Genomic DNA, 21,975 nt, shown 5'->3' on the forward strand with positions numbered 1-21,975 from the left:
CACAGTGGAAGGCACGGGGCAGGGGAGCCGGTGGGCTGGGCCCAGTCGAGTCTATTCCTTCTGGGTAAAGCATGTGGTCCTGGTGTCACTTTGCTCACCCTTCAGTGAAGCCAGTGTCCCCCAGGGGAGCAGGGACGCTGTGCCTGCCCGAGTGCTCGGCCCCCTCGGCCTCCCCGGTACCGCAGTCCGTCACCCATCAGGATGGGCTGTGGTGTGGCCGGGGCTCCTGGGCACGGCCTGCGTGGGCAGCACCAATGCCTGGTGGGACTGGGGCTGATGTGCAGCCTGTTGTATTGAGCCGAGCTCACTGCCTCCCCGCCAGGGAGCCCCCCAGCCGCAGCCTTGTGCTCTGGGGGCAGTGGAGGCCTTGAGGGCCGCGGGGCCCGGCTCCAGGTCAGGACTGAATGGCCAATGGGCGACACTGGGTAGTCTGGCCCTCGGTGGCAGGAGGCGTCCCCAGCCCCTGGAGCTCCTGGGTCACACCCCAGCCAGCACCCGACTGGTGTCTCAGCTCCACCTGGAGCTCCATGTTGGTGGCCACGGAGGGAGCGACACGGGAGGGGAAGAGAAGCAGGGGTGTGAGTGGGGCAATCACATGCCTCCTGCTCCTGGGTGCCCGAGCAGCTGCCTCTGCGGGTCCCAGCCCAGGAGGTCCGAGGACGTACAGGCCGGTGCACCTCGGGCCGCAGCTGTGGCCACCAGGTGCTGAGTGGCCTCACGTGCCCCGGGGACGCCCGGCTCCTCACACCGACAGAGCCCTTCTCACCTTGCACAGGAAGGGAAAACCGTCTAAGAGGTCCTGCCAGTAATTTCAGCTGCGAAGGAGGATAACCCGGAGCGTGATGCCAACCAAAGTATTTTTAGCGGAGGGAAAGGGCACCCAAACCCGCCCAGCCACCCTGTGAGTGCACAGAAGGAGAACTTTGGACTTGGTTTCTTAAACGTTAATGATTTGCTATGAAGACGTGAAGGGCGTTGAGTGATATGTAAAGGGTTGGACATCTGGCCCCTGCATAGGGTTTTCCCCTGATTTGCCTGCGACACCTTTGTTCCAGAAACCCATTCTGCTGTTAGGTCATCCATCTGTCGTTCATTCATTCCCAGACGTTCATGGCGTGCCTGCGGGATGCTGGGTATTGTGCTCCGTGGACACTGGGGAGCAAGGCAGCGGTGTCCCCAACCTCCCGTGTGGCCTGCAGGGGCAGGAAGGGAGGACTTGAAATGAGGCGCTTACATGCAGGCAATAATCACGACCGATCGAAGCCCAGACCTCTGGTTCTCTCTGATTCCTCTTTGTACACGGGCACCCCAGAGCCTCTATGACGTTGGGGTCCCCCCGAGGCAGAGTGGTTGGCCCTGACCCTGGTAAACGGGAGTGAGGTAGTGGAAGGAAGGAATGGGCGGGCTGGATTCCACGGGGACCCCGGAAGCCCCGAGAACACGGCCCCATGCGATCCCAGGGACAGGAGACTTCCTTGGCGCCCACCCACCGGCTCCTGGGTGAGGCTTGCCGCCCGAGACACGGGGACGACTCGGGGACTCCACGGGCTTCGGGGGAAGTGAATGGCACTCGCGTTTGGGGTGGGACGACGCCGTTGAGCGCAGCGGTGGCTGGGATCACCCGGAGCCAGAGGGATGCGACACGGGTCATCAGGTGTCTGCCCGGGGCGGCGGATCCAGGGGTGGCATCTGCCCCCAGGCAGGGCTCCGGATTAACGCTGTCTCAGGGCCAAACAGCGTAAATAAATCCCTCTTCTCCGCAAGATCCTGGGGTGCGTCCTGTGCGCCCAAGTCTTTCCAAGATAAGCACACCATGTCCTTACGTGACGTGATGCCTGCCTGCCTTTTTTTTTTTTTTTTAATTCTTCTCATCCCCCCGGTTCTCCCATTAAACTGAAGGTGGCCCAACCGCACAGATGTGGAAAGGTGCCACTGCGCGGGTGACATCCTGGAGCTGCCGTGCTGGGCTGAGAGTTCTGAAATTCAGTGACGCTGATGACATAAACTGGCTTTTTCATCGTGCGCTTTAGATCTGGGGCGTGGTCTCCTTTGACAGAAATTTCTCTCCCTTAGATCCTTATGTAACAGGCATCACATTGTAAGTTCCTGTAGCTTGACCCTTCTTTAAAGGCAGGAGTAGCCTGGAACAGACCCATTCGCAGTTAACGTCGAGGCCCCTTTACAACCAAACCAAAATCTAGCGTCTCTTCGGCCAGTTTCTGTGTCACGTACATGAGGTGCTGATTCAAATCTTGCTCTTCCAACGCCTGGGGGCTCAGTGGTTGCACGTCCGCCTTTGGCCCAGGGTGTGATCCTGGAGTCCTGGGATCGAGTCCCGCATCGGGCTCCCTGCATGGACCCTGCTTCTCCCTCTGCCTGGGTCTCTGCCTCTCTCCCTGGGTCTCTCCTGTATAAATAAATAAAGTCTTAAAAATAATAATAAAATAAAATTTTGTCCTTTCTTTTAGGAAAATATTACTTTTATGATAACTACTTTGACCTGCCAGGAGCTCTGCTGTGTGCCAGAGTGGTGGACTCTCTGACAAAGGTGAGCAGGGACTCGTTTCTCAGGAATTATGACCGGTGTTCAGTCATATGTCGGAGGACTTACTCATGGATGTCTTTTGAGTTGGGATTGAACTCAGTTTCCTCTTTGTGATACTAGAAGTGACTGAGGAAGAAACACGTGGAGAATTTGGTCACGTGTTTTGGGAAAATTAAATAGCCGGGACCGTTTCCCCAGGAAAGATGATAAACCTCTTTCCCAGCAGAGGGTGCACGTGTCTAAAAAGAAAATACAGACCTCACAGCTGGAAAGGGTATTTTCTTGGTTTCATTAGCAGATTAAAAAAAAAAAATGATCGAGAGACTTCCACCTGTTCTTACGCATTCTGCATAAGGCAAAATTTTAAAAAATGAGATGAAGTTTTTAAATTCATCATTTTGACCAGTTCGACGCGTGTAGACGTTCCGTTTATAGAATTTGCGTGTCCTTAGGTCTGAAGACCTGGGAACAGACACCAGTTTTATGTCAGAATTATTCTTCTGTTTTGCACGTCATTTAAAATCCTAAGGATCAAAAATAATAATAATAATAAAATATAAAATAATAAAATAAAATAAAATAAAATCCTAACGATCGTGTCCGTAATAGAACACGCATGATCGATTACTCTTGAACCAGAATTAGTCGTGTGTTCGTGGAAGTCTCCACGGAGCTGTAATTTTCGTACGTTTGTAGAAGTCGTTATTAACGTGAGATGGAGACGGTTTTTCATCCATAGCGACTTCAGGCGAGCGTATTAGTCTTCAAATAACTCAGCGCTGGTACAGGTACACGTACCTGGTAGTCTGTTTAGGTAGGACGCTGGTTAGCGATTACGTTTCCAAGGAAGCAAGGCACTGTGGGGTTACGTGTTTCAACGTAATACTTGTTTGCACCCCGGTTTAAAGAAATCTAAATAAAAACGGTTAATGTTTTGGATTTGGAACCTCCATCATCTCTTCTAGAGAGATTTGCTGTTCTTTTTTATTGAAATCAGGTGAATGCGCTGAATTCTAAAGAGCCAGCTTTTGGGGCTTCAGGGCTTATGGCTTCGTAGCCCCACAGATGCCGTAGTACAGGAGGTGGCACATTCTGAGATCTCAAAAGCTGTGACACTGTAGACTCAGTCCTGTGTTTAATATATATGATTTTGACTTTATAGTAAGCAGAAATTTCTATTTTATTTGGGTTAAATGAGCTGTATTACCATTTAGTTATATGCGTGTGTGTATATACGTATAGCAGTGATTTTCTTAAAGATTTCTCTTTTTAAAGTCGCATTCAAGCACTGAGTTTTTTCATCTGTTATCTTTTCTACAATGTGAGTCCCGATTTTAGATTACAGTAATATTGCAGTTGCTTGCTGTGTTTTTAGCTGTGCTCAAAAGCAGAAGCATTATATGTGTTAACATTTGGGATTTTCTTTTTTTTTTTTTTTTTTTAGCAGAACAATGGTCAGAAAACATTTGACTTTTGGAAGGATATAGTTGCTGGTATACAACACAATTATAAAATGTCGGCTTTTAAGGGTGAGTCCTATGAGGGGGACCTTCTCATGTTCGTTAAACGCCGTGCGCTTGTGAGTTACTTGGAAGTTGCCTGTTTTGTCATGTTCCTCGACTGGGACTTGGTTTTATCAAAATTTTGCTACGAGGTTGGCACTGCTTACGTTTTAAGGGGCTCTTTTATTCGCGTCGGCCTCGTGGCCACAATGGCCAGCGCTGTGGGCTGTGCTGTTTTACGTGCCTGCCGCCGGGGGGTGGCGGGTGCCCCGGAGCTGAGGTCCCCGTCTGCCGCGGCCGGCCTGGGAGTGGGGCTTGCTCACACCTGGAAGTGTTGGTACAGCAGCTGGAGACGGAGGGGGAGTGAGAGAAGCGGGCTGGGGACTCCGAAGGGACAGGGGTCGGGCCAGGCTGCACGCCGGGTGTCCCAGCTGCGGTGCGGGCTTGCTGGGGCCCCTCGGAGGCTACGTCTGAGGAGTAGGGGGATGGGGCGCCTCCATCGGGGGTACCCCGGGCGCCCGAACCAGGCTGCAGCCGTCCAGCCCGTGGACCGAGGGGTGCCGAGAGCGGCGTTTCTCAGCTTTTGATTTGACATCAACCCGCTTGCTTCCCTTTAACGTAATTCATCAAAATAATCCTAAATATTATGACTAAAAACACGTCAAGGCAATAAATAGTAACTGCAGAATATTTTTTCAAGTTACCTATTTCTCTGCTGCCCGCTTCTGTCCTTCCCTGAAGAGATCACTGCTTTGGGGACATGGCGGGACTTTTCTGTCCCCGGTCGCCGGCTCTGGACCGGGGCTGGCAGGTCCCCTGTGGTCCTGCCAATCGATGCCTATGCGCCGGGGGCGTGTGGCACTGCCGTCCCCAGTAGACGGCCGTGTCCGTGACCGCTCTAAGCGCCACCCCCCCCCGTTTCGCTGTCTTACTTCTGTTAGCTTCGTAGAACGAAAAGCCTTAAAAGAACGATTGAGAATAGCAAATCGCTGTTCTCGAATAAACTCAGCACAAAAATCTGTTGATGTGATTTTATTGCATCGTAAATAAGGTAAAACAGTTCATGCTTTAGTAAGTGAGGCACAGCTTCAAAGTTTTAAGCAGCAATATAAAAATACAGTACAGAGCATAAATAAATTACATCTTTTCCTTCCTAGCCAGATTCGGAAACCCTCGGCAGTAGCTATGATTTCACGAGGATGGGAGACTCGAGGTCCGTAGGGCAATGGTCTGTAAACCCACAAAATCCTGTTCCGTAAGACTCGACAGGGAGTCAGGTTAATCACACTCATATTAAATAAAGAAGATAGGTCAGACACCGATTTCCAAGTTGTGACAGGCACATGGAGAGCTTTTCTACAGTCACAGAAAAGCGTGAAAAGGTTCGTGGCTGAAGCACCCTGCCTCCCAGATCAATGGTGACATCACCTTTTGGCTCCTCGTCAGGGCTCTAACAAGTCCTAGGCACCTGTGTCCTCAAACAGATCTTGACGAAGGGGCTGGTAAGCCCTTGGGTAACGCACCATCGGAAGGATCTTGGGGCCTACCGTGTCTTTTACATTTGAATATTCAAGTATTTGAGTTCTACAAAGATAGGATACCCTCTGAATGGTTCCTACAAGGTTTCCTGTTAATCGGCAGAAACAGGCTTATTTTTTTTTTTAAGTGCTGAATTTCTGATACCGAATTTAATGACATAACTTAGCGTCACATTTTAGGGTTCCTTGGTGATCATTTTACTTTTTTTTTTTTTTACCCTACTAGGACTTTGAGGTTGAAATGTTTAAATACTGAAGGAGTTCACAGAAAACTTTATAGTCTTGGGACCACTGACTAGAAATTCAAGAGGGTCTTCACATATTCTTTACCATTGCTGCCCGCTTTTCCAGCAGGAGAATGGGTTGGTCTGAAAGCTCACATCTGTATTTGGAAAGTTAAAACGGGTCACTTTTTGGCCTACGTCCATATGCATTTTGTGGGGCGCAGCGGAATTGGGGAATGCCTCGTCAAGCAGATTTACGTGAGCTCGGTTGGGAATACGCTCACATTGGTGCCACCAGGAACCCTGAGAAAGAGGAGTGGACGTACTGGGAGGAGTACAGCCCGTTCGATCCCGTGTTGGGCAGCTGGAGCCACACCTGGTCGTTCTCCGTGAGCTCGAGCACGGCGCTCCCCGAAGCCTGATCCAGGTAGCCCTTGGTGTATTCGTCGTAGGTGTACATCACAGGGGTGCCGTTCTTATAGAGGCCCACCCAAACGTGGGTGCTTTTCACATGCACGTGGTAGGAGAAATAGTATGTTCCTGGGATCTGGCAGGTGAAGATTCCAGTTCTTGGGTCATAATGCTGTTGCTTGTTATACAAGATCTTATCAAATGGGATGGGAATACCCACGGCCGGGTAAGCTTTGGAGAGGATGACAGTGAACGCAGACATCGGCATTCCTGTTACTCCCTGGTGGGCGCTAACGAAAGGCTGTTGGCCTGCCTTTATGAAGCCCTCAGACGAGGCCGCTTGGCCCGGGGGGCCCGGGGGGCCTGGGGGACCTGGGAGGCCAGGCTCTCCAGCGTGGCCTCTCGGACCCGGAGGCCCTGGTGGCCCAGTGGGACCATTAAGCCCCTTAGTTGCCACGCCAGCTGGGCCAGGGGGACCTGGAATTCCTGGATCCCCTTTAGATCCAGGGAATCCGGGAATGCCTGGCGGCCCAATGGGGCCTCTGGTTCCTGGGATTCCAGGAGCACCTCTTGGACCAGTCTCACCATTGTGTCCAGGCGTTCCCTTAGCGCCTGCCGGGCCCACGGGGCCTGGAAGACCAGGAGACCCTCTGAGTCCAGCATCACCTTTAGGGCCCGGTAACCCTGAGTTTCCCTTAGGACCACTGCTGCCTGGTTCTCCGGGGTACCCCGGTTTTCCATCTAACCCAGAGGAACCCCTTTCTCCCTTTGCCCCAGGGTGTCCTGCAGGCCCCACTGGCCCCATCTCACCTTTAGGGCCTGGAATCCCTTGGTTGCCTGGGATGCCTTTTGGTCCTTGGGGTCCCATATTTCCGGGAGGTCCAGTCAGACCTGGTTCCCCGGGATGACCTGCCGGGCCTTGTTCCCCTTTAGCACCTGGACTTCCTGGAAGGCCAATGGGTCCTCTTTGTCCCTTTAGGCCTGGCAACCCCGGTTTCCCGAAGCCAGGAGCCCCTGGGGACCCAGCTATTCCGGGAGCGCCAGGGTGACCTTTTGTCCCAGGAATCCCTGGCTGGCCTGGGGCTCCTGGGGCTCCTGGCTTCCCAGTGCCTTCTGGTCCTCGTTCCCCGGGAGGACCTTGGGGGCCTGGTGGGCCAGCTGCTCCCCTCTCTCCTGGAAAGCCCCGATCACCTTTGATGCCTGGCTGTCCTGGAAAGCCAGTTTCACCTCTTTTTCCCACTCCAGGTGGGCCCGGGGGTCCCAGGGGACCCTGAGGGCCAGGAGGGCCTCTCTCACCTGGGCGTCCAGGAGCGCCATATCCTGTTTCCCCTTTCTGTCCATGCACACCAGGGACTCCTGGTGCCCCCTTTTCTCCTGGAAAGCCCCTGGGTCCTGGGGCTCCCATAGGTCCCTGTTGTCCAGGTTTTCCTGGAATAGTAATTCCAGCTGGGCCGGGGCTTCCGGGTGGCCCTGGTGGGCCCCGTGGTCCCGGTAAACCAGCTGGTCCAATATCTCCTTTTGGTCCAGATGGTCCTTTTGACCCTGGTTTTCCTGGCAGTCCTGGCAAACCTGGCTTCCCAGTGGCCGATGGTCCCGGTGGGCCAGGCAACCCCGGCTCTCCTTGGGGTCCAGGACTTCCGTGGCCTGGTTTTCCTGGTGGTCCTGATGGCCCTGGGTGCCCTCGAGGTCCAGCGGGGCCTTGTGGACCAGGAATACCTTGCTCTCCTCTTACTGATACACCTAAAAGACATCCCCGATAGAGAGAGAGAGAGAGAGGGAGAGAGAGACGATTAGTAATGACATCACACCATCAACCAGTCCATTTTGGCACACTAGTCTGAAATGGTTTCAGATCATACATTTTAGCGTATTTAAAAACACTGCCAGCGGGGATGGTGTCAAAAGACCACGGCTACCGTGATACTTGCTTTACATTCTATTATCCATGAAAATAAACCAGGCTTGAAGAATTCATCTAGAATAGTGGTACAGTGGAGGTATTTACCCCATTCATATTTGGAAAATCATCTACCTTGAGAGGAAAGGGGAAAAAGGTATATGACAGGAAAGGAACAAAAAGACAAATGCAGAATAAATGGGAAGACATTTAAGAACTATAGTATTTTTCTCTCAAAAGCTGTCCTATAAGACCTCAGTGAGGGATGCAGTTGATTCTAACGCACATCTTCCCCAGCCCTGCCGAACGCAGTGTAGACTGAGGCTGATTTTTTTCACCCTCAGGACATGCCATGAGCTCCTACGTTCTCCTGCAAGTGACTTAACATTGAAACAGAGAGCGGGTTAGAAGCAATGGGCAAGGTATATAAAATAGTATTGAAACGCTTATCTAAAGCCATCTTTGGTTAACACACATAGGTACTGTTGATTTCAGAGAGCTGTGGGTTCATGTGTTTTTTTGTTTTTGGGGGGGGGGTTGTGGTTTAATATTTTATTGAGGGGTGAGAGGCAGGGAGAGGTGGGGGGCAGCTACAGCGGCCCCAGCCCCACCAGGGGGAACAGACCTCCCCACCCCCCGCCCCCCTGTGGGTTCATTTGAACCAAATACTTCTACTGATGTTATGTATTCAGTTCAGAAATCACTTATTTGCTGCCTGTGATATAAAAGGACTCTTGGGCACAAGTGTGGGGATGCACAAGACCCATCTTAGAGGAGCTTCAGTCTCAAAGGGAGTAACACAAGGGTCTGTGCATTAAGAAGTGTCCAGTGTCTTGGTTGTAGTCAAAGGCGGGATTTACCGGAACACTCTGGTATTAGGATGTATAATTGAGGGAATATTACCATGTCAGTCTTCAGGCAGCAATCATCATAAGCATCTCTTAGAAGGTACTTTCTTTCTCAGAGAAATTCTTTAATTGCTAGCAAAAATGGTAATAATTGTGATTTAAATGTCTGTTTGCAGAATTCATATTAAAACCATGCTCTATTTAATAGATTTCAGGAAGATAGATGAAATCCCTGCGTATCCTACTTAGGTTTTGTTGGAAAATGGTTCTCCGTTACAGTAGTTTTAGCAAATGGCCTAAGTATTGAATGATTTGGTCAAAACCCTGAAAATGACTTATGGCTATGACTTGAGCCACATCTTTTTTGTACAAAAGTGATTAGTGTATTTAAAATTTGTCCAAATCTTTAATGGCTTTAGAAATCAGAATGAATTCTAAATGAATCAGAATGAATTCTAATTCTATTGGAATTAATATTAAATGAATGGTAAATTGCCTTTGAGAACATATGCTTATGGGTATAGTTCACAGTTACTATTAATTGTTGGTACATTATTATATTTAAAAAATCTTTCAGGTTAACTGGCATGTAAGGAGTAGTCAGCCAACAGTAGTTGCTAATATTATTCTGTTGGGTAGAGATATTCCTGATATTTAAAATACATTTGGTGACAAATGAAATATAAAATACACAGGAGAATCATTAATAGATATGCTAAAATAGGAAAATCATTTTAGACTGAATATTTGTATTTTATACTAATTAGAGTTATATTTCATTCTGTAAATATTTAAACATATGGAGCTTTATTCACCCATGGATTTTCAATAAGAAAATCTGGAAGTCAGGAAGAAGACTATGAGAAAAATTAATTTATGGAAAAGATCTCAATATACTCATCTACATCATTGATAGATTGACGTTTTAGTGTACATGTATTACATATCTACAGGCTGTAAAGGGTTGTAATATATTACAAATAGAATAGATGAATAAATAGGATATAAAACAGCACATTTTTTTTTCAAATGCAAACTATGTTAGATTGGGGTTTGCCTCAACATCGGGCTCCCTGCATGGAGCCTGCTTCTCCCTCTGCCTGTGTCTCTGCCTCCCTCTCTGTCTCATGAATAAATAAATAAAATCTTTTTTAAAAAAATAGCCAAGATTATGCAGTTAAGTAAGGTGGGAAAATAGAAATATTTTTAACCTTCTACGAGTGGTACATGTGATTTTTAATTCAAGACTGTTTCATATGATCTTAGTAAACTATAAAAAGTCTGAATTTGTGATCATAGAGAGTGTAGCCGGTGATGCATGTCCTAGCATTTCACATTGCCATTCATCACTTCAAGGAAAGTAGTAGTTTTCCTTATATCTCTTATTCTTTCTTTCAGAACTTTCCTTTTTTCTCATATTTTACTTGTATTCTGAAGCATTCAAGAGTTTTCATTACCTGCCCATGTGTTTATTTTTAAACATTAAGCTGCCTTTCATGAAATGTTTTAAATTTCATCTTTCTTTTTAAGGAGATAATTTGCTGAAAAGGATGGTCTCCAGAAGCAGTCTTTATATGAAGTTCATAGCAAATATCCTTAGCATTATTGGCAAAGTAAAACATGTGACTATAATGCAAAAATACTAAGGGAAGGAAATTTGAATCCTGCAATCCATTCAGATGATTCAGGCTAATCCAGTAGACGTTTTACAGGTAGTTTGCGTCAGGTGTCATTCAAATGTGAGATCTAATCATAATCATGGCCCTGCTTTGAGGATCTGTTAGTCGTGTACATACATCCTCTCAGTTCTCTTCACAATATCTGAGAAAGCTGAACAGCTGGGGAATAGACTCAAGAACAAAGCTGAAACGTCTCCAAGGCGGCCCCACCAGTCCTCCCCCAGTGTGAGGAGGTGGAGAAGCCCCAGGAGCACAGCCAACACCTGAGTACCTTACAGTATTAATTCACTTAAACTTCGTACCGGCCCTTTGAGATAGCTGCTGCTGCTTTTAGGAGGGAGGAAACTAAGGCACAGAGAGGACCAGTGACTTACCTGAGGCCCCACAGGTAGTACAAGGCAGTGAAGAGTGTGTACTTGACCAAACCATATAAACCATATAAAAATGTATAAATCATTAGGAAAGCTGGTGCTTCCTTGGCCTATCAAATTTCTTGGAAAGGCATTAGATTTTATTTAATAACTAAGACTCAATCTTGTATATATTTGTGGGCCAGCCGAATCGGTTGTACAAGTAAACAGTGGCGAAGCATTTAGATATCTAAAGCTGCTACTCTCTTTATGTAATTGGCAGTTATTTCTAGTTAAGACATTGTAAGCTTCATTAATCTGTATTGGATTAATATTTTCTAGATTATGGGTAGTTATTTGTGCAAAAGCGTCATTTGAGGGAAGAATTTTCCCCACACAAAAGTTCTTAATGTTCTCCAGGCACATCTTTATACTCTGCTCACTATGTAAAGGACACCAATGTTCTTGAGTGGACCTACTTTTTCCATAAATCGTTTTAATATTTTGGGCAAACTCAGGAGTTTGAAAATAATTTAGCACCCAATAGTTAAAAAGCATTTTGCTAAAGAGACCATTAAGATTGTAGAAAGCAATAACCAGTTAGTACAGCAAAATATATAAAGTTTACCTTTACTCTTTATGGCATAGGGAATGAAGAACTGTGTCTTGGTGTTGGGTGGTGGTGGGCCTTTTATGCCCGTAGGTGTTTGGTATCGCTCAGCATAAAATTCTCCATGAACCAGGTTCAAGGACATTAGCAGCAAAAGGGCTGTTTGTGGCAGCATGTTCTCAGATGGATTCTGAAAAGGAAAAGAATAATTTCTTGTTAGTGACCTGTTTCATTTGTCTGATGTTGGACAGATGAATTCTTAATTTTATTAACTACCTTTTTTTACTTTGTCCTGTTCTTAATATATTTCATAAACCAGAATTAAAAATTTTTCTTTACATGGATATATGACTTAGTTCTTAGTGGAAACCACATTGCAAGTAATCAAGTAAAACTGAAGTGACTTTTAGAGAAGAAACACAGAAACCACAATTGGATGCCTGTATTAATAACTCAAGATCTTTAACATAGGTTGAAATATCCAGTAGTTTCAAAATAAACTAGGACATGATTTTACAGATATGGTTTTATTAGGACTCTTTTTGTATAGACTAACACAGATTAGACTTTCTGAGTACACTTCAGTGGAAACCCATTTTTTTTAAATGACAAAAAAAAAAAATTAATTTATCAAGGCTTCTTCTGAAACAAGCTAACATGGAAGTCAAGCAGAGTGTCAAGTCCTAGACTTACCGGGGTGCTGGGAGTTCCTGGAGGTGGTTTCCTGACAGCTCTCGGAGCCCTCCTGTGTCCAGGTGAGCAGAAGGTACCCTCTCCACGGCTGTCCTGCAGTATTTATACTGTTTCTCCCTTACTTCATGAGGTTGCCCTGAGCTTAAGCTCCTCCCCCGAGAGGTGGAGAGTACTAATTATAGTGGAAAGTTCTATTGGGCAGGCAGACAAGATCAGGTTGGGCTCTCTTTCCTTGTTTTCTTATGGAAAAATAAACTCTTTGTCTTAAATACATATTAATAGTTTTAACCATGCACCATCTTTTTCTGAGATTTTATTTTGAAAGTTATTACTCCGATGTTTAGGTTGGTTCATGATGAGATGACAATACACCCTTTGTATATCTGAAAGGAGATTCTTGTGTTATTTGGTTGAAAATATTTGGTTGTATATAAAAGTAGGAAAGGAAGTCTTTTTTTTTTTTTTTTTTTGGAGGGGGGGGGAGTGTGGATTTAAACCATCATCTAAATTCTTCACTTAGGACGTAAAGCCAACAATGTGTCCTATTAATGTTCCTAAATTTTTATGCAAATAGCTTAAATTCTTACTTATTTTTGAGCTTGAAAAGAACAATTAAAATGTAGTTATGTTGTTTTATACCTTAGACTTTAGTGTAAGTCCTCAGACATTAATAAGAGAAATTTTAAATATCTTAGTATCTATTTCAGTTTTTACATATTAAATGTTTTAAAGTGTTCAGGCAGAGGCAAGATATCCATGAATTTGACAGTAAAGTTAGCAATATAATTACCCTGAAGGATTTAGATTCTTTATTTACAATACTACAGTATGTTCAGTAAATCGCTTCAAGTTTTATTGCTTAATTTTGGATTTTACTTTAAAGTTGCAGTAGGAGTACAAAAGCCTTAATAACTGATAATGTCATATCATGTCTAATTAAATAAGATTGTTGTGTTCATTTCAGAAGAAAAAAATTCTCCAAACTTTGCTTTCAGCTTTTTAAAAATCCCAGTGGCTTACCTTACAGTTTCCTTCAGGAATCTTGATTCAGCTCAATTAGAAACACAGATGAAAGTAAACATTATCATGGTCATTTTCAATGGTTAGAATTCTTAACAATATTAGGACTCTTAAAGTCAGTTTTCAGGATCGTAAAAAATTTAATGTAACAGAAAGTCAAGAGACCAAATTCTGTATCTTATTTAATTCCATTGTTTTGGAGCTAAATTAAATCAACTGTGCAGGTAAAGTAGGTGAGAAGGAAAATTCTGTAACAGGCATAGATACAACATTTTTAAAACCTCTGCAGAATTAGAGGGGAATGGTTTTGGGACTGATTGATAACTGAAATAATTCAGTGTTTCACCAGTGGATGAAATAAAGGTTTGCTCTTTTTCTTATCCTTTCTCTTCCCTGCATATAATTTTCGGTATTTTTTTAGACTAAGCCTTTATAGAAATGTAAATGGGTAGCTCACCTTACTGATGGCCTTTCTCCTAACTCTTTTATTTTATTTTTTTTAAAGATTTTATTTATACATGAGAGACACACACACATGGGGGTGGGCGGCAGAGACACAGGCAGAGGGAGAAGCAGGCCCCATGCAAGGAGCCTGATGCGGAACTCGATCCCGGGACCCCGGGGTCGTCCTGGGCCAAAGGCAGGCGCTAAACCGCTGAGCCCCCCAGGGATTCCCTAACTCTCTTTTATTTTTTTTTTCCTAACTCTCTCTTTTATTTAAACCTTTCATTGGTGCCATGTATTAAAACCTATAACATCCTATATGTCTATGTGAATATTCATAGATACTTATGAAATACGACTTTTATGTCAGTTGAGATTAACAGGAGAATTCAAAAATTTATATTCTAATCATTCTTTCATCATTTGGAGAATGTCTGTGGAACAGCTTTTGTGATTATATCGTGTGCTGTGCTATGTCTGTAAGATCCCACAAAAGATCAGTGAGAAAAATGCCTACCCTCCATCTATTTGTGGCTCATTTGGATAAGATTTTGAAAAAAGCAGGTGAGGTAATGTGGATGCTCTTGAAGGCTAAGCTGTAGATTTTTTTTTGTTTTGTTTTGAATTTGTTTTAAAAGGAATTATTACAAGTACATATTCTAGTATTTTTGTATGTGTATATGGATACACCCCCACACACCCACACCCTATTTGTTCGTAATTGAGACTGTTCCCCTGTTAGATACCCTTCGTGTGGAAGCACAGAAGAGTAAGTCTCAGCTCCTCACACTGTGCACCTGTGTCGCCCGTTTGCCCACCTGTGACTACGCTGGCTATTTTCAGAGCTTCGCACCTCAAACTCTCTAGGTGTCTGTTACACAATGAAAAGGTTGGGCTCGGTTTCGAAGCTCCTCTCACCTTTAAAATTAGATTATTCTTGTGTTTGAGGTATTTTGCTGTTCCCCATGGTGAGACAGCGGGCTTGGCTCCGCTGAGTATCTATTAGAGACAAAGTCCATACCAGGAGGTCATATGCCTTCTTTTGGGGACATGTAAATACGTGTGGGTATTTGTCAATCTATATTCCCCTGTAACTTTGGAAAATGTGGTGTCTTTGTTGGATAAGGCTTGGACATTCAACCCTTTTCGCAAATAGTATACTTATTTCAGCACAGGGAATCTGAGTGCTGTTTGCTTTGTTAGTCACATTAGGAGCACTGTCTGGTCCAAAACAGATTGTAGAATCAGAATATTTGCTAGCCACACCCCGCCCAATTGTGTATTTAAAACTATTTTTATTCGGGGAGTTTACTTGTAGCTGTTTGAACCAACTCATCTGTGGCTTTCTGATGAAAACCTATTCCACTTAAAGCAGAAAGCCACGCTCTTGAAACTCAGTAACCTAAGTGAATTTTTACAATATCAAGTATGAATTTTTTTTTGCACATCTGCCATTTAGCTGCTCTGAGCTTCCCTATTCACTTTCACTACCCAGGGTCAGTCATTAATTCACCGAATTCTTTTTGAGTACCTCTGTGTGTCCAGCATGGGGATGAAAAGTGGGTGAATAACGTGCAGCCCCCACCCTTTCTGGGTTTGAACAGTGGTCCGCTGTCCGCCCCCACCCCGTCCTGCAGTCCTGAGGAACAGGACACAACCCTTCAGTCCTCCAGGTTCGGTGACATAGTAGTAGTTCAGAGACTCTGTTGTGCAAAAGCTCTTCAGGTGATCATGATGGACGCCTAAGTTGGAATGTCTTGGTCTGATACCAGTGTTCTGTTACCAGCTTGTTAATGCTACCTACATAATTTTTTGGTGGTTTTGTGCATATAGTTTTTGACTTTATTGTAGAAAATTTTAGTCTTATTTAGAAGTAGAGATTAGGGGCAGCCTGGGTGGCTCCCCGGTTTAGCACTGCTTTTAGCCCAGGGATTGATCCTGGAGACCTGGGATCGAGTCCCGCGTCAGGCTCCCTGCATGGAGCCTGCTTCTCCCTCTGCCTGTGTCTCTGCCTCTCTCTCTCTCTCTCTCTCATGAATAAATACATAAAATCTTAAAAAAAAAAAAAGTAGAGATTAGGTATAGGGAGGGCCTAGGTACCCCTCACCCCATTTAAACTAATTTCAACTCCCTGTCACTCAGCTCTTCCATTCACCGTACCTCAAAATTGTAGACAAATATACATGGTCTCAGTTCACCTGTAAATATTTCAGTACACTGAAATGAGTCATTTTTCTCTAAAACAAAATCTTCATCGTACCTAAAAAATCAACCATTGCTTAATATTATCAAATCTTTTACTCCATGTTCAGATTTTCCCAGTTATCTTAATGTATGTACACACATATGTGTCTATATGTAAGTGCATACATATTTACACATGAACATGTATAGAAACATACCCACATATGTGTAGTGTGTGCATATATGTACATACTCATATGTTTTTATTGATCCGTGTACTGTTTGTTCAAATTCGGTTCATGAATTATCCCTAATTTATATGTTCCTGTAAATGTCATTTTTTTCTTCATGTCTCTTTTTTTTTTAAGATGTTATTTATTCATGAGAGACACAGAGAGAGAGAGAGAGAGGCAGAGACCCAGGCAGAGGGAGGAGCAGGCTCCATGCAGGGAGGGAGCCCGACGCAGGACTCGATCCCAGGTCCCCAGGGTCACGCCCCAGGCCGAAGGTGGCGCTAAACTGCTGGGCCACCGGGGCTGCCCTCTTCATGTCTCTTTATTTCCTTTGTAGTCTATTTGTTGAAAAACGGGGTCATCTGTTCTGTACAATGTCCCACAATCTGGATTTTATTGTCACTTAAAATACTTTTCTGTACCCTGTATTTCCTGTAGATTGGTAGTTAGAGCTAGAGGTTTGATCTCCTTCAGGTTTGAGACTCACACACACACACACACACACACACACAAATACTTTTTTCAGTGAGTGCACTTCATAGACCGTGGTATGTGGTGTGCTTCCCTCAGGAGGCCCTTCCACTGCTGGTTGTCTCTTGTTTTGTGGTGTTGCTAGGCCTGCATCATTACCTAGATCCATTATTTCATTGGAGGTTACAAAAGGGTGGTATTTGAATTCTGTCGTTCTTCCTCTGTTCATTAGCTAGAATACTTCCATAAAGAGAAACACTCCTTCATTAACTACTTGGTTACCTCCAGGTGCAGAGAAAAAGGCAGGAGAAGTGCCTTATCAGTGTGCGACCTAATAAGCTTGTTTTTCCAGCATCCTCCGGAGGTGACCCCACGAGGTGTTTGAGTATCATCATACACTCATGGATTTAAATATTGTATGTGTTTAAAATCCAAGGCAGTTATTATTCTTATTATTGCTCAGATTTGCCCCCGTCTTTGGTTAGCAATATACTGACCGATATACTACACTAAAATTCCCAATTCTCATGACAGTAACAGAGTTATTCGTTTGCTTTGTTCCATAACACTCACAGTTTCTCAGTAACAAAACCAACATTCGCACCACATTATTGAAAAGAGTCTAAAATTATTTTTGCTGTTCTTTTAGTATTTCTACTAAAGCTATATAGTCAAATTACTATGCTTTAGAGTCAAAACAGCTCTTCATGTTACCCAGTTTACTGTTAGGTTTATTTGTTTCGTCTTGCTTTCAACTTTTAGAAGTATTCTTTTTAAATTTAATTTTGTCTTATACTCTCCTAAAATACTTACAGTTCCAATGGTATGCTGATAAATGTTAAACAACTGGCTTGGGGACTCGGAGCTATGTTTGCTGATACCCATGATGTAAAGACTCCCACCATGGCCAGTTTCAGGCCACCAAGGCAAAGACAAGTGGCTCACAAAATACCTGAACATTTATCAAGAACCAGTACAAGCCAGCCTCAGTATATATTGCATATTTCTCAAGTCAAATTTATAAAGCCAGGAATATTCGGAGAAGCCTGGCTTCTATTACTGATCTCTCCACCCCGTTTTTACTCTCTTTCTATAATCTTTTTTTATTCTTTTAAATCTTATTTATTTATTGATGATAGACATAGAGAGAGAAAGGCAGAGACACAGGCAGAGGGAGAAGCAGGCTCCATGCCGGGAGCCTGACCACCCAGGGATCCCCTATAATCTTTTTTTTTTTTTAAATCTGACTTGGTTTATTCTTTTATTATTTTTTAAAATAGATATTCATTCATATCCCCTTCCAGTTTCTTAGATAAATGGCATCATAAAATACATACTATATGCTACCACTTTTTAATGTAATAGTTTGTCTTGGAGACCCTCGCATAGCATTAGGTAAAGGGTGGCCCACATTTCCTTTTTACAGCTGCATAGTGCTCCAGTGTGTGGAGTACTAAACTATGTACTAAAGCTCCGTAGTTTTACACACATGTCCCTGTGGTGGACGTGTGTTATTTCCTCTTTCACTAATACAAATATTTCTACAGTGAATTATTTTGTATGTGTGTATTTTTTGGCCAGAATATCTTTGGCAGAGATTTTTAGAACTGGGAATTACAGGTCAAAAGGTAAACTCATGTGTAATTTTGTGACATACCATTGAACCCCCCTCATAGGTCATGTGTCATTTTGCATTTCCACCAGCAAAATAGGAGAGTGCTTGTTTCCTCACAGCCTCACCAACAGGATAGGTTGTTTAGACTTTGTTGAATTTTTATATTTTTGCCCATTTTGGAGCTGAAAACTGGAATCTTGATCTCGGGGTACTTTTGATTCCTCTCACTGAGCATATGGTTGGGCATCTTTTCCTGTAGTTAAGACCATACTTCCAGCTCGATCTTCCTGGAAGTGTTCTCTGTCTTAGGAACATAAACCTCTTTTCTGTGATACAGTTTACACATATCCTTCCCAGTTTGTCCTTTGGTTTTTTTTGCTTATGTTTTTTTAACATTTGAAATTTTCTTTTAAGACCTGTACACTTTTAAGTCAGAATATTATTGTTCTTTCATAGACTCAGAGGTGTAAGGAACATGAGAGGTCATCTAGATCAATCATCTTATTCTTCACATGAGGAAACTGGCTCCTGTGCTAGGATGTCTCCTTCCCTAATGTTCAATTGAGTTAAATTTCTGAAATGAAGAGCTGTTGTCGAGAGAACCCATTGAAAGAAAATGCCACCGACTAAGCTAATATGCTCATTTCCTTACCCAAGCAGGACACTGATTTTCCTGAGTCCCTAATTCTTCAGTATTTTAGCAGGGGAGCTGGGAAAGGTTCCCAGAAGTGTCATGAGGGCACTTAGAGACCCACAACATCCACCACCTCACTGTACCTCATTCCTCTTGAAAATAATTTAAAAGAACATTCGTAGGTGCTATTACAGAGCCCAGGAGCTAAAAATGCCCTATTTGTGTAAATAGTCTAATGTGGCTTAGTGGTTAGATACCTGCTGAAGGCTTGAAAGGAGAAATTCATGCATAAAAACAGGTGTTTATGAAATCCCTGAAACTTCAGGCCAGGTCAAGAAAAACAGAGTCATTTAAGAAGTTTGAACAAGGGTTTTATATTCTATTTTCTATTACATATAAATGGCTATATTACTTAAAGAACTCATGGTTCTGTGCCACACATGCTTCATGACATCACCATCTTTCCATAGTAACCTGCTGAATTAAAAAAAAAAAAACAGAGCTTCGTGGCTCCTTGACCTCCGATCTTCTTGGCCACCCAAGAGACTCTCAGCTATTCAAACATGTTCTACTCTATTTATGAGTTCAGCTTCACGTGCAGTCTCTGCTAAGTTGGAAGGAGAAATTAGGCAGAAAGTTAAAGTGTAGAAAATTAAATTTTCAATTGGGGAAGACACTTTCTATTTGAATCTTTTTACTCCCCTGCTTATTATCATACTTTGAACAACTCCACAGTCACCACGTACCTGTAAATACAAAGTACTTGGAGGTACCCGAGTACCTACAGGTGCAAAGTACTTGGAGGGTACCGAGTGCCTACAGGTACAAAGCAAGGTATTTGCAAGTGGCAGCACAGACCATCGAGAACCCCACCCTCACTGTTGCTCATGCAGCTCTTTAACTTACCTGTAACAATTGAAATACACTCCAGATTTTTCAGTTTAGGTACTGCTGGGCCCTATTGTACTTAGCCTTTGAGCAGATAACTTTGTTCCGTGGGCGGCAGGCCTCTGCTCCTAACTGTGAGCTGGTGCTAAGGGACCCGTCTTCCTGCCATCTCTGGCCCATCGGTTGCCCTGGCCAGGTCACCTGGCCTTCTTGCCCCTGGTTTCCTCATCCGTAAAAGCCCAAACATCTGCTTACTTGCTTTCAGATTTTCAAGGTAATCACTGTTTAGAGAAAATGTAGGAAATAGAAAGTAAAAAAAAACGTGTACACCGTAGAGATATAATGACTGTTAATAGTGGTGTTTTCCCCCCAGTGACCTTTTTGAAGCTAAAACTCCAATTATCTTTAATCACCTGTAAGTCAAAATAACTCCTGCCACTTCTGATGGACAGTAAGGCTGAAATGTAGAATGCTACAGTCCTATCCTGTTTTGGTTGTTTTTAATATTTGGTTTAAATTCAATTTGCCACCATACAGTGTAACACCCAGTGTTCATCCCATCAGGTGCCCTCCTCGGTGCCCGTCACCCCATCCCTATCCTGTTTTCGCTATTTCTCTTAGGAAACTTGGAAGGAGAGTTAAGATATATGTGGAGTGGTGGATAGTGCCTGAGAATGATCAACAGGTGTGAGCGATGATGATGTCAAAGAAGTAATTGTCTCTCATTACCTGGGACCCTTTATAGCGTCACTCTTCTCAAGTGTTCGCCAAACTTTTTTTGAGCCTCTGCTGTGTCGCATTTGCTAGGTTAGGTTCTGCTGCTACTGATGCCCTTAGTCTCCTGGGGAGGCAGATAGCAAACACAGCCTCTCACGGCCATTGCTTAGGCTTCTTTTAGAATCTAGAATACACAGATTTGGGCGTGAAAGGAAATCCAGGTGCGGATCGTCACACAGCGTGCTCTCATCACACTCCGTACTCCTTTCTGAACGTCACTCCAGGACTATTGGTCATTTATCATTGAAACTCCATCTGAGGGATCCCTGGGTGGCGCAGCGGTTTGGCACCTGCCTTTGGCCCAGGGCGCGATCCTGGAGACCCGGGATCGAATCCCACGTCGGGCTCCCGGTGCGTGGAGCCTGCTTCTCCCTCTGCCTGTGTCTCTGCGCCTCTCTCTCTCTCTCTCTCTCTCTCTCTCTGACTACCATGAATACATAAATAAAATCTTAAAAAAAAAATCCATCTGAACAGGAAGTACCTGGTACAGAGCATGAACTTCATAAATATTTGTAGGATGGGGGCACCTGGGTGGCTCCGTGGTGGAGCATCTGCCTTCAGCCCAGGGCGTGACCCCGGGGTCCCGGGATCGAGTCCGCATCGGGATCCCTGCATGGAGCCTGCTTCTCCCTCTGCCTGGGTCTCTGCCTCTCTCTCTCTGTGTCTCTCATGAATAAATAAATAAAACCCTTAAAAAAAGAACGAGAAAAGGGTTTTTTCGCTATGCTTCAGATGCTACTGCAGCTTGTGGATCAATATACCATCCCTGGTCGTGTTTTTAAAAACATTTTTACCTGCTAAACCAAGATGTCTTCTATAAAGCGATGCCTGCAGTACGTGCAAGTTCGTGTGCAAAACCAGATGCCTTTTAGGGTTGTGAAATGTATCAGGCAGTGTCCGGCTGAGTAGCTAACCTATCTTAAGTTCTTCCTGGGTGCTCAGAGGTACAATTCGAAGCACTTTTCATATCTTTATTTCACGAAAATAGGTGACAGTACCCCATCTTTAGACATGAAGAATTGAGGTCCTGAGAAGCATCCTAGCCAACATCACATAGTAGGTTATGGTAGTTACAGTGTTCTGTGGCTCTATGGTAAGGATTTAGGTGGGATCCAATGTAATTCTGAGCATATGACTTTAATTCGGACTATTTAACTTAATTGTGTGCAAGTATGATTCCACTACAATCATCCTCTCAGATTGGTGGAAACGTTTTTTCATTAATTCAGATTTTGCTAATTAAAAAAGAAACTGCAATGAGTGCTGATGGTGCTTATCCTGAAGAAATGTCAGTATGCTTAATTCATAGCACATCATAGCCTCTTACAATGACTGAAAGGAGGGTGAGTTTACTAAAAAATTCTCAATGTTTTGGGAGACATTTGACTTCTTATAATTTTTTAATTCTAACA

The 21,975-nt window shown here is 44.1% G+C and overlaps 2 protein-coding genes across 2 annotated transcripts in view; one reads left to right on the top strand and one right to left on the bottom strand.

Annotated features, from left to right (window-relative positions):
* NT5DC1 (5'-nucleotidase domain containing 1) overlaps positions 1 to 21,975 on the top strand; it is a 118,805-nt gene that overhangs the window by 8,116 nt on the left and 88,714 nt on the right. Inside the window, 2 exon segments of the mRNA XM_038555012.1 lie at positions 2,469 to 2,548; positions 3,990 to 4,074. Of these exon segments, the coding sequence (XP_038410940.1) occupies positions 2,469 to 2,548; positions 3,990 to 4,074 (165 nt within the window).
* Positions 5,754 to 12,425, bottom strand: COL10A1 (collagen type X alpha 1 chain). The gene is made up of 3 exons (XM_038555011.1): positions 12,298 to 12,425; positions 11,623 to 11,794; positions 5,754 to 7,960 (listed from the first exon to the last, which is right to left on the bottom strand). Exons 2-3 carry the CDS (start codon positions 11,777 to 11,779, stop codon positions 6,090 to 6,092), a joined length of 2,028 nt encoding a protein of 675 aa, XP_038410939.1. The 5' UTR covers positions 11,780 to 11,794; positions 12,298 to 12,425; the 3' UTR covers positions 5,754 to 6,089.

The sequence above is a fragment of the Canis lupus genome, chromosome 12, assembly GCF_011100685.1.
Source record: "Canis lupus familiaris isolate Mischka breed German Shepherd chromosome 12, alternate assembly UU_Cfam_GSD_1.0, whole genome shotgun sequence".
NCBI lineage: Eukaryota > Metazoa > Chordata > Mammalia > Carnivora > Canidae > Canis > Canis lupus.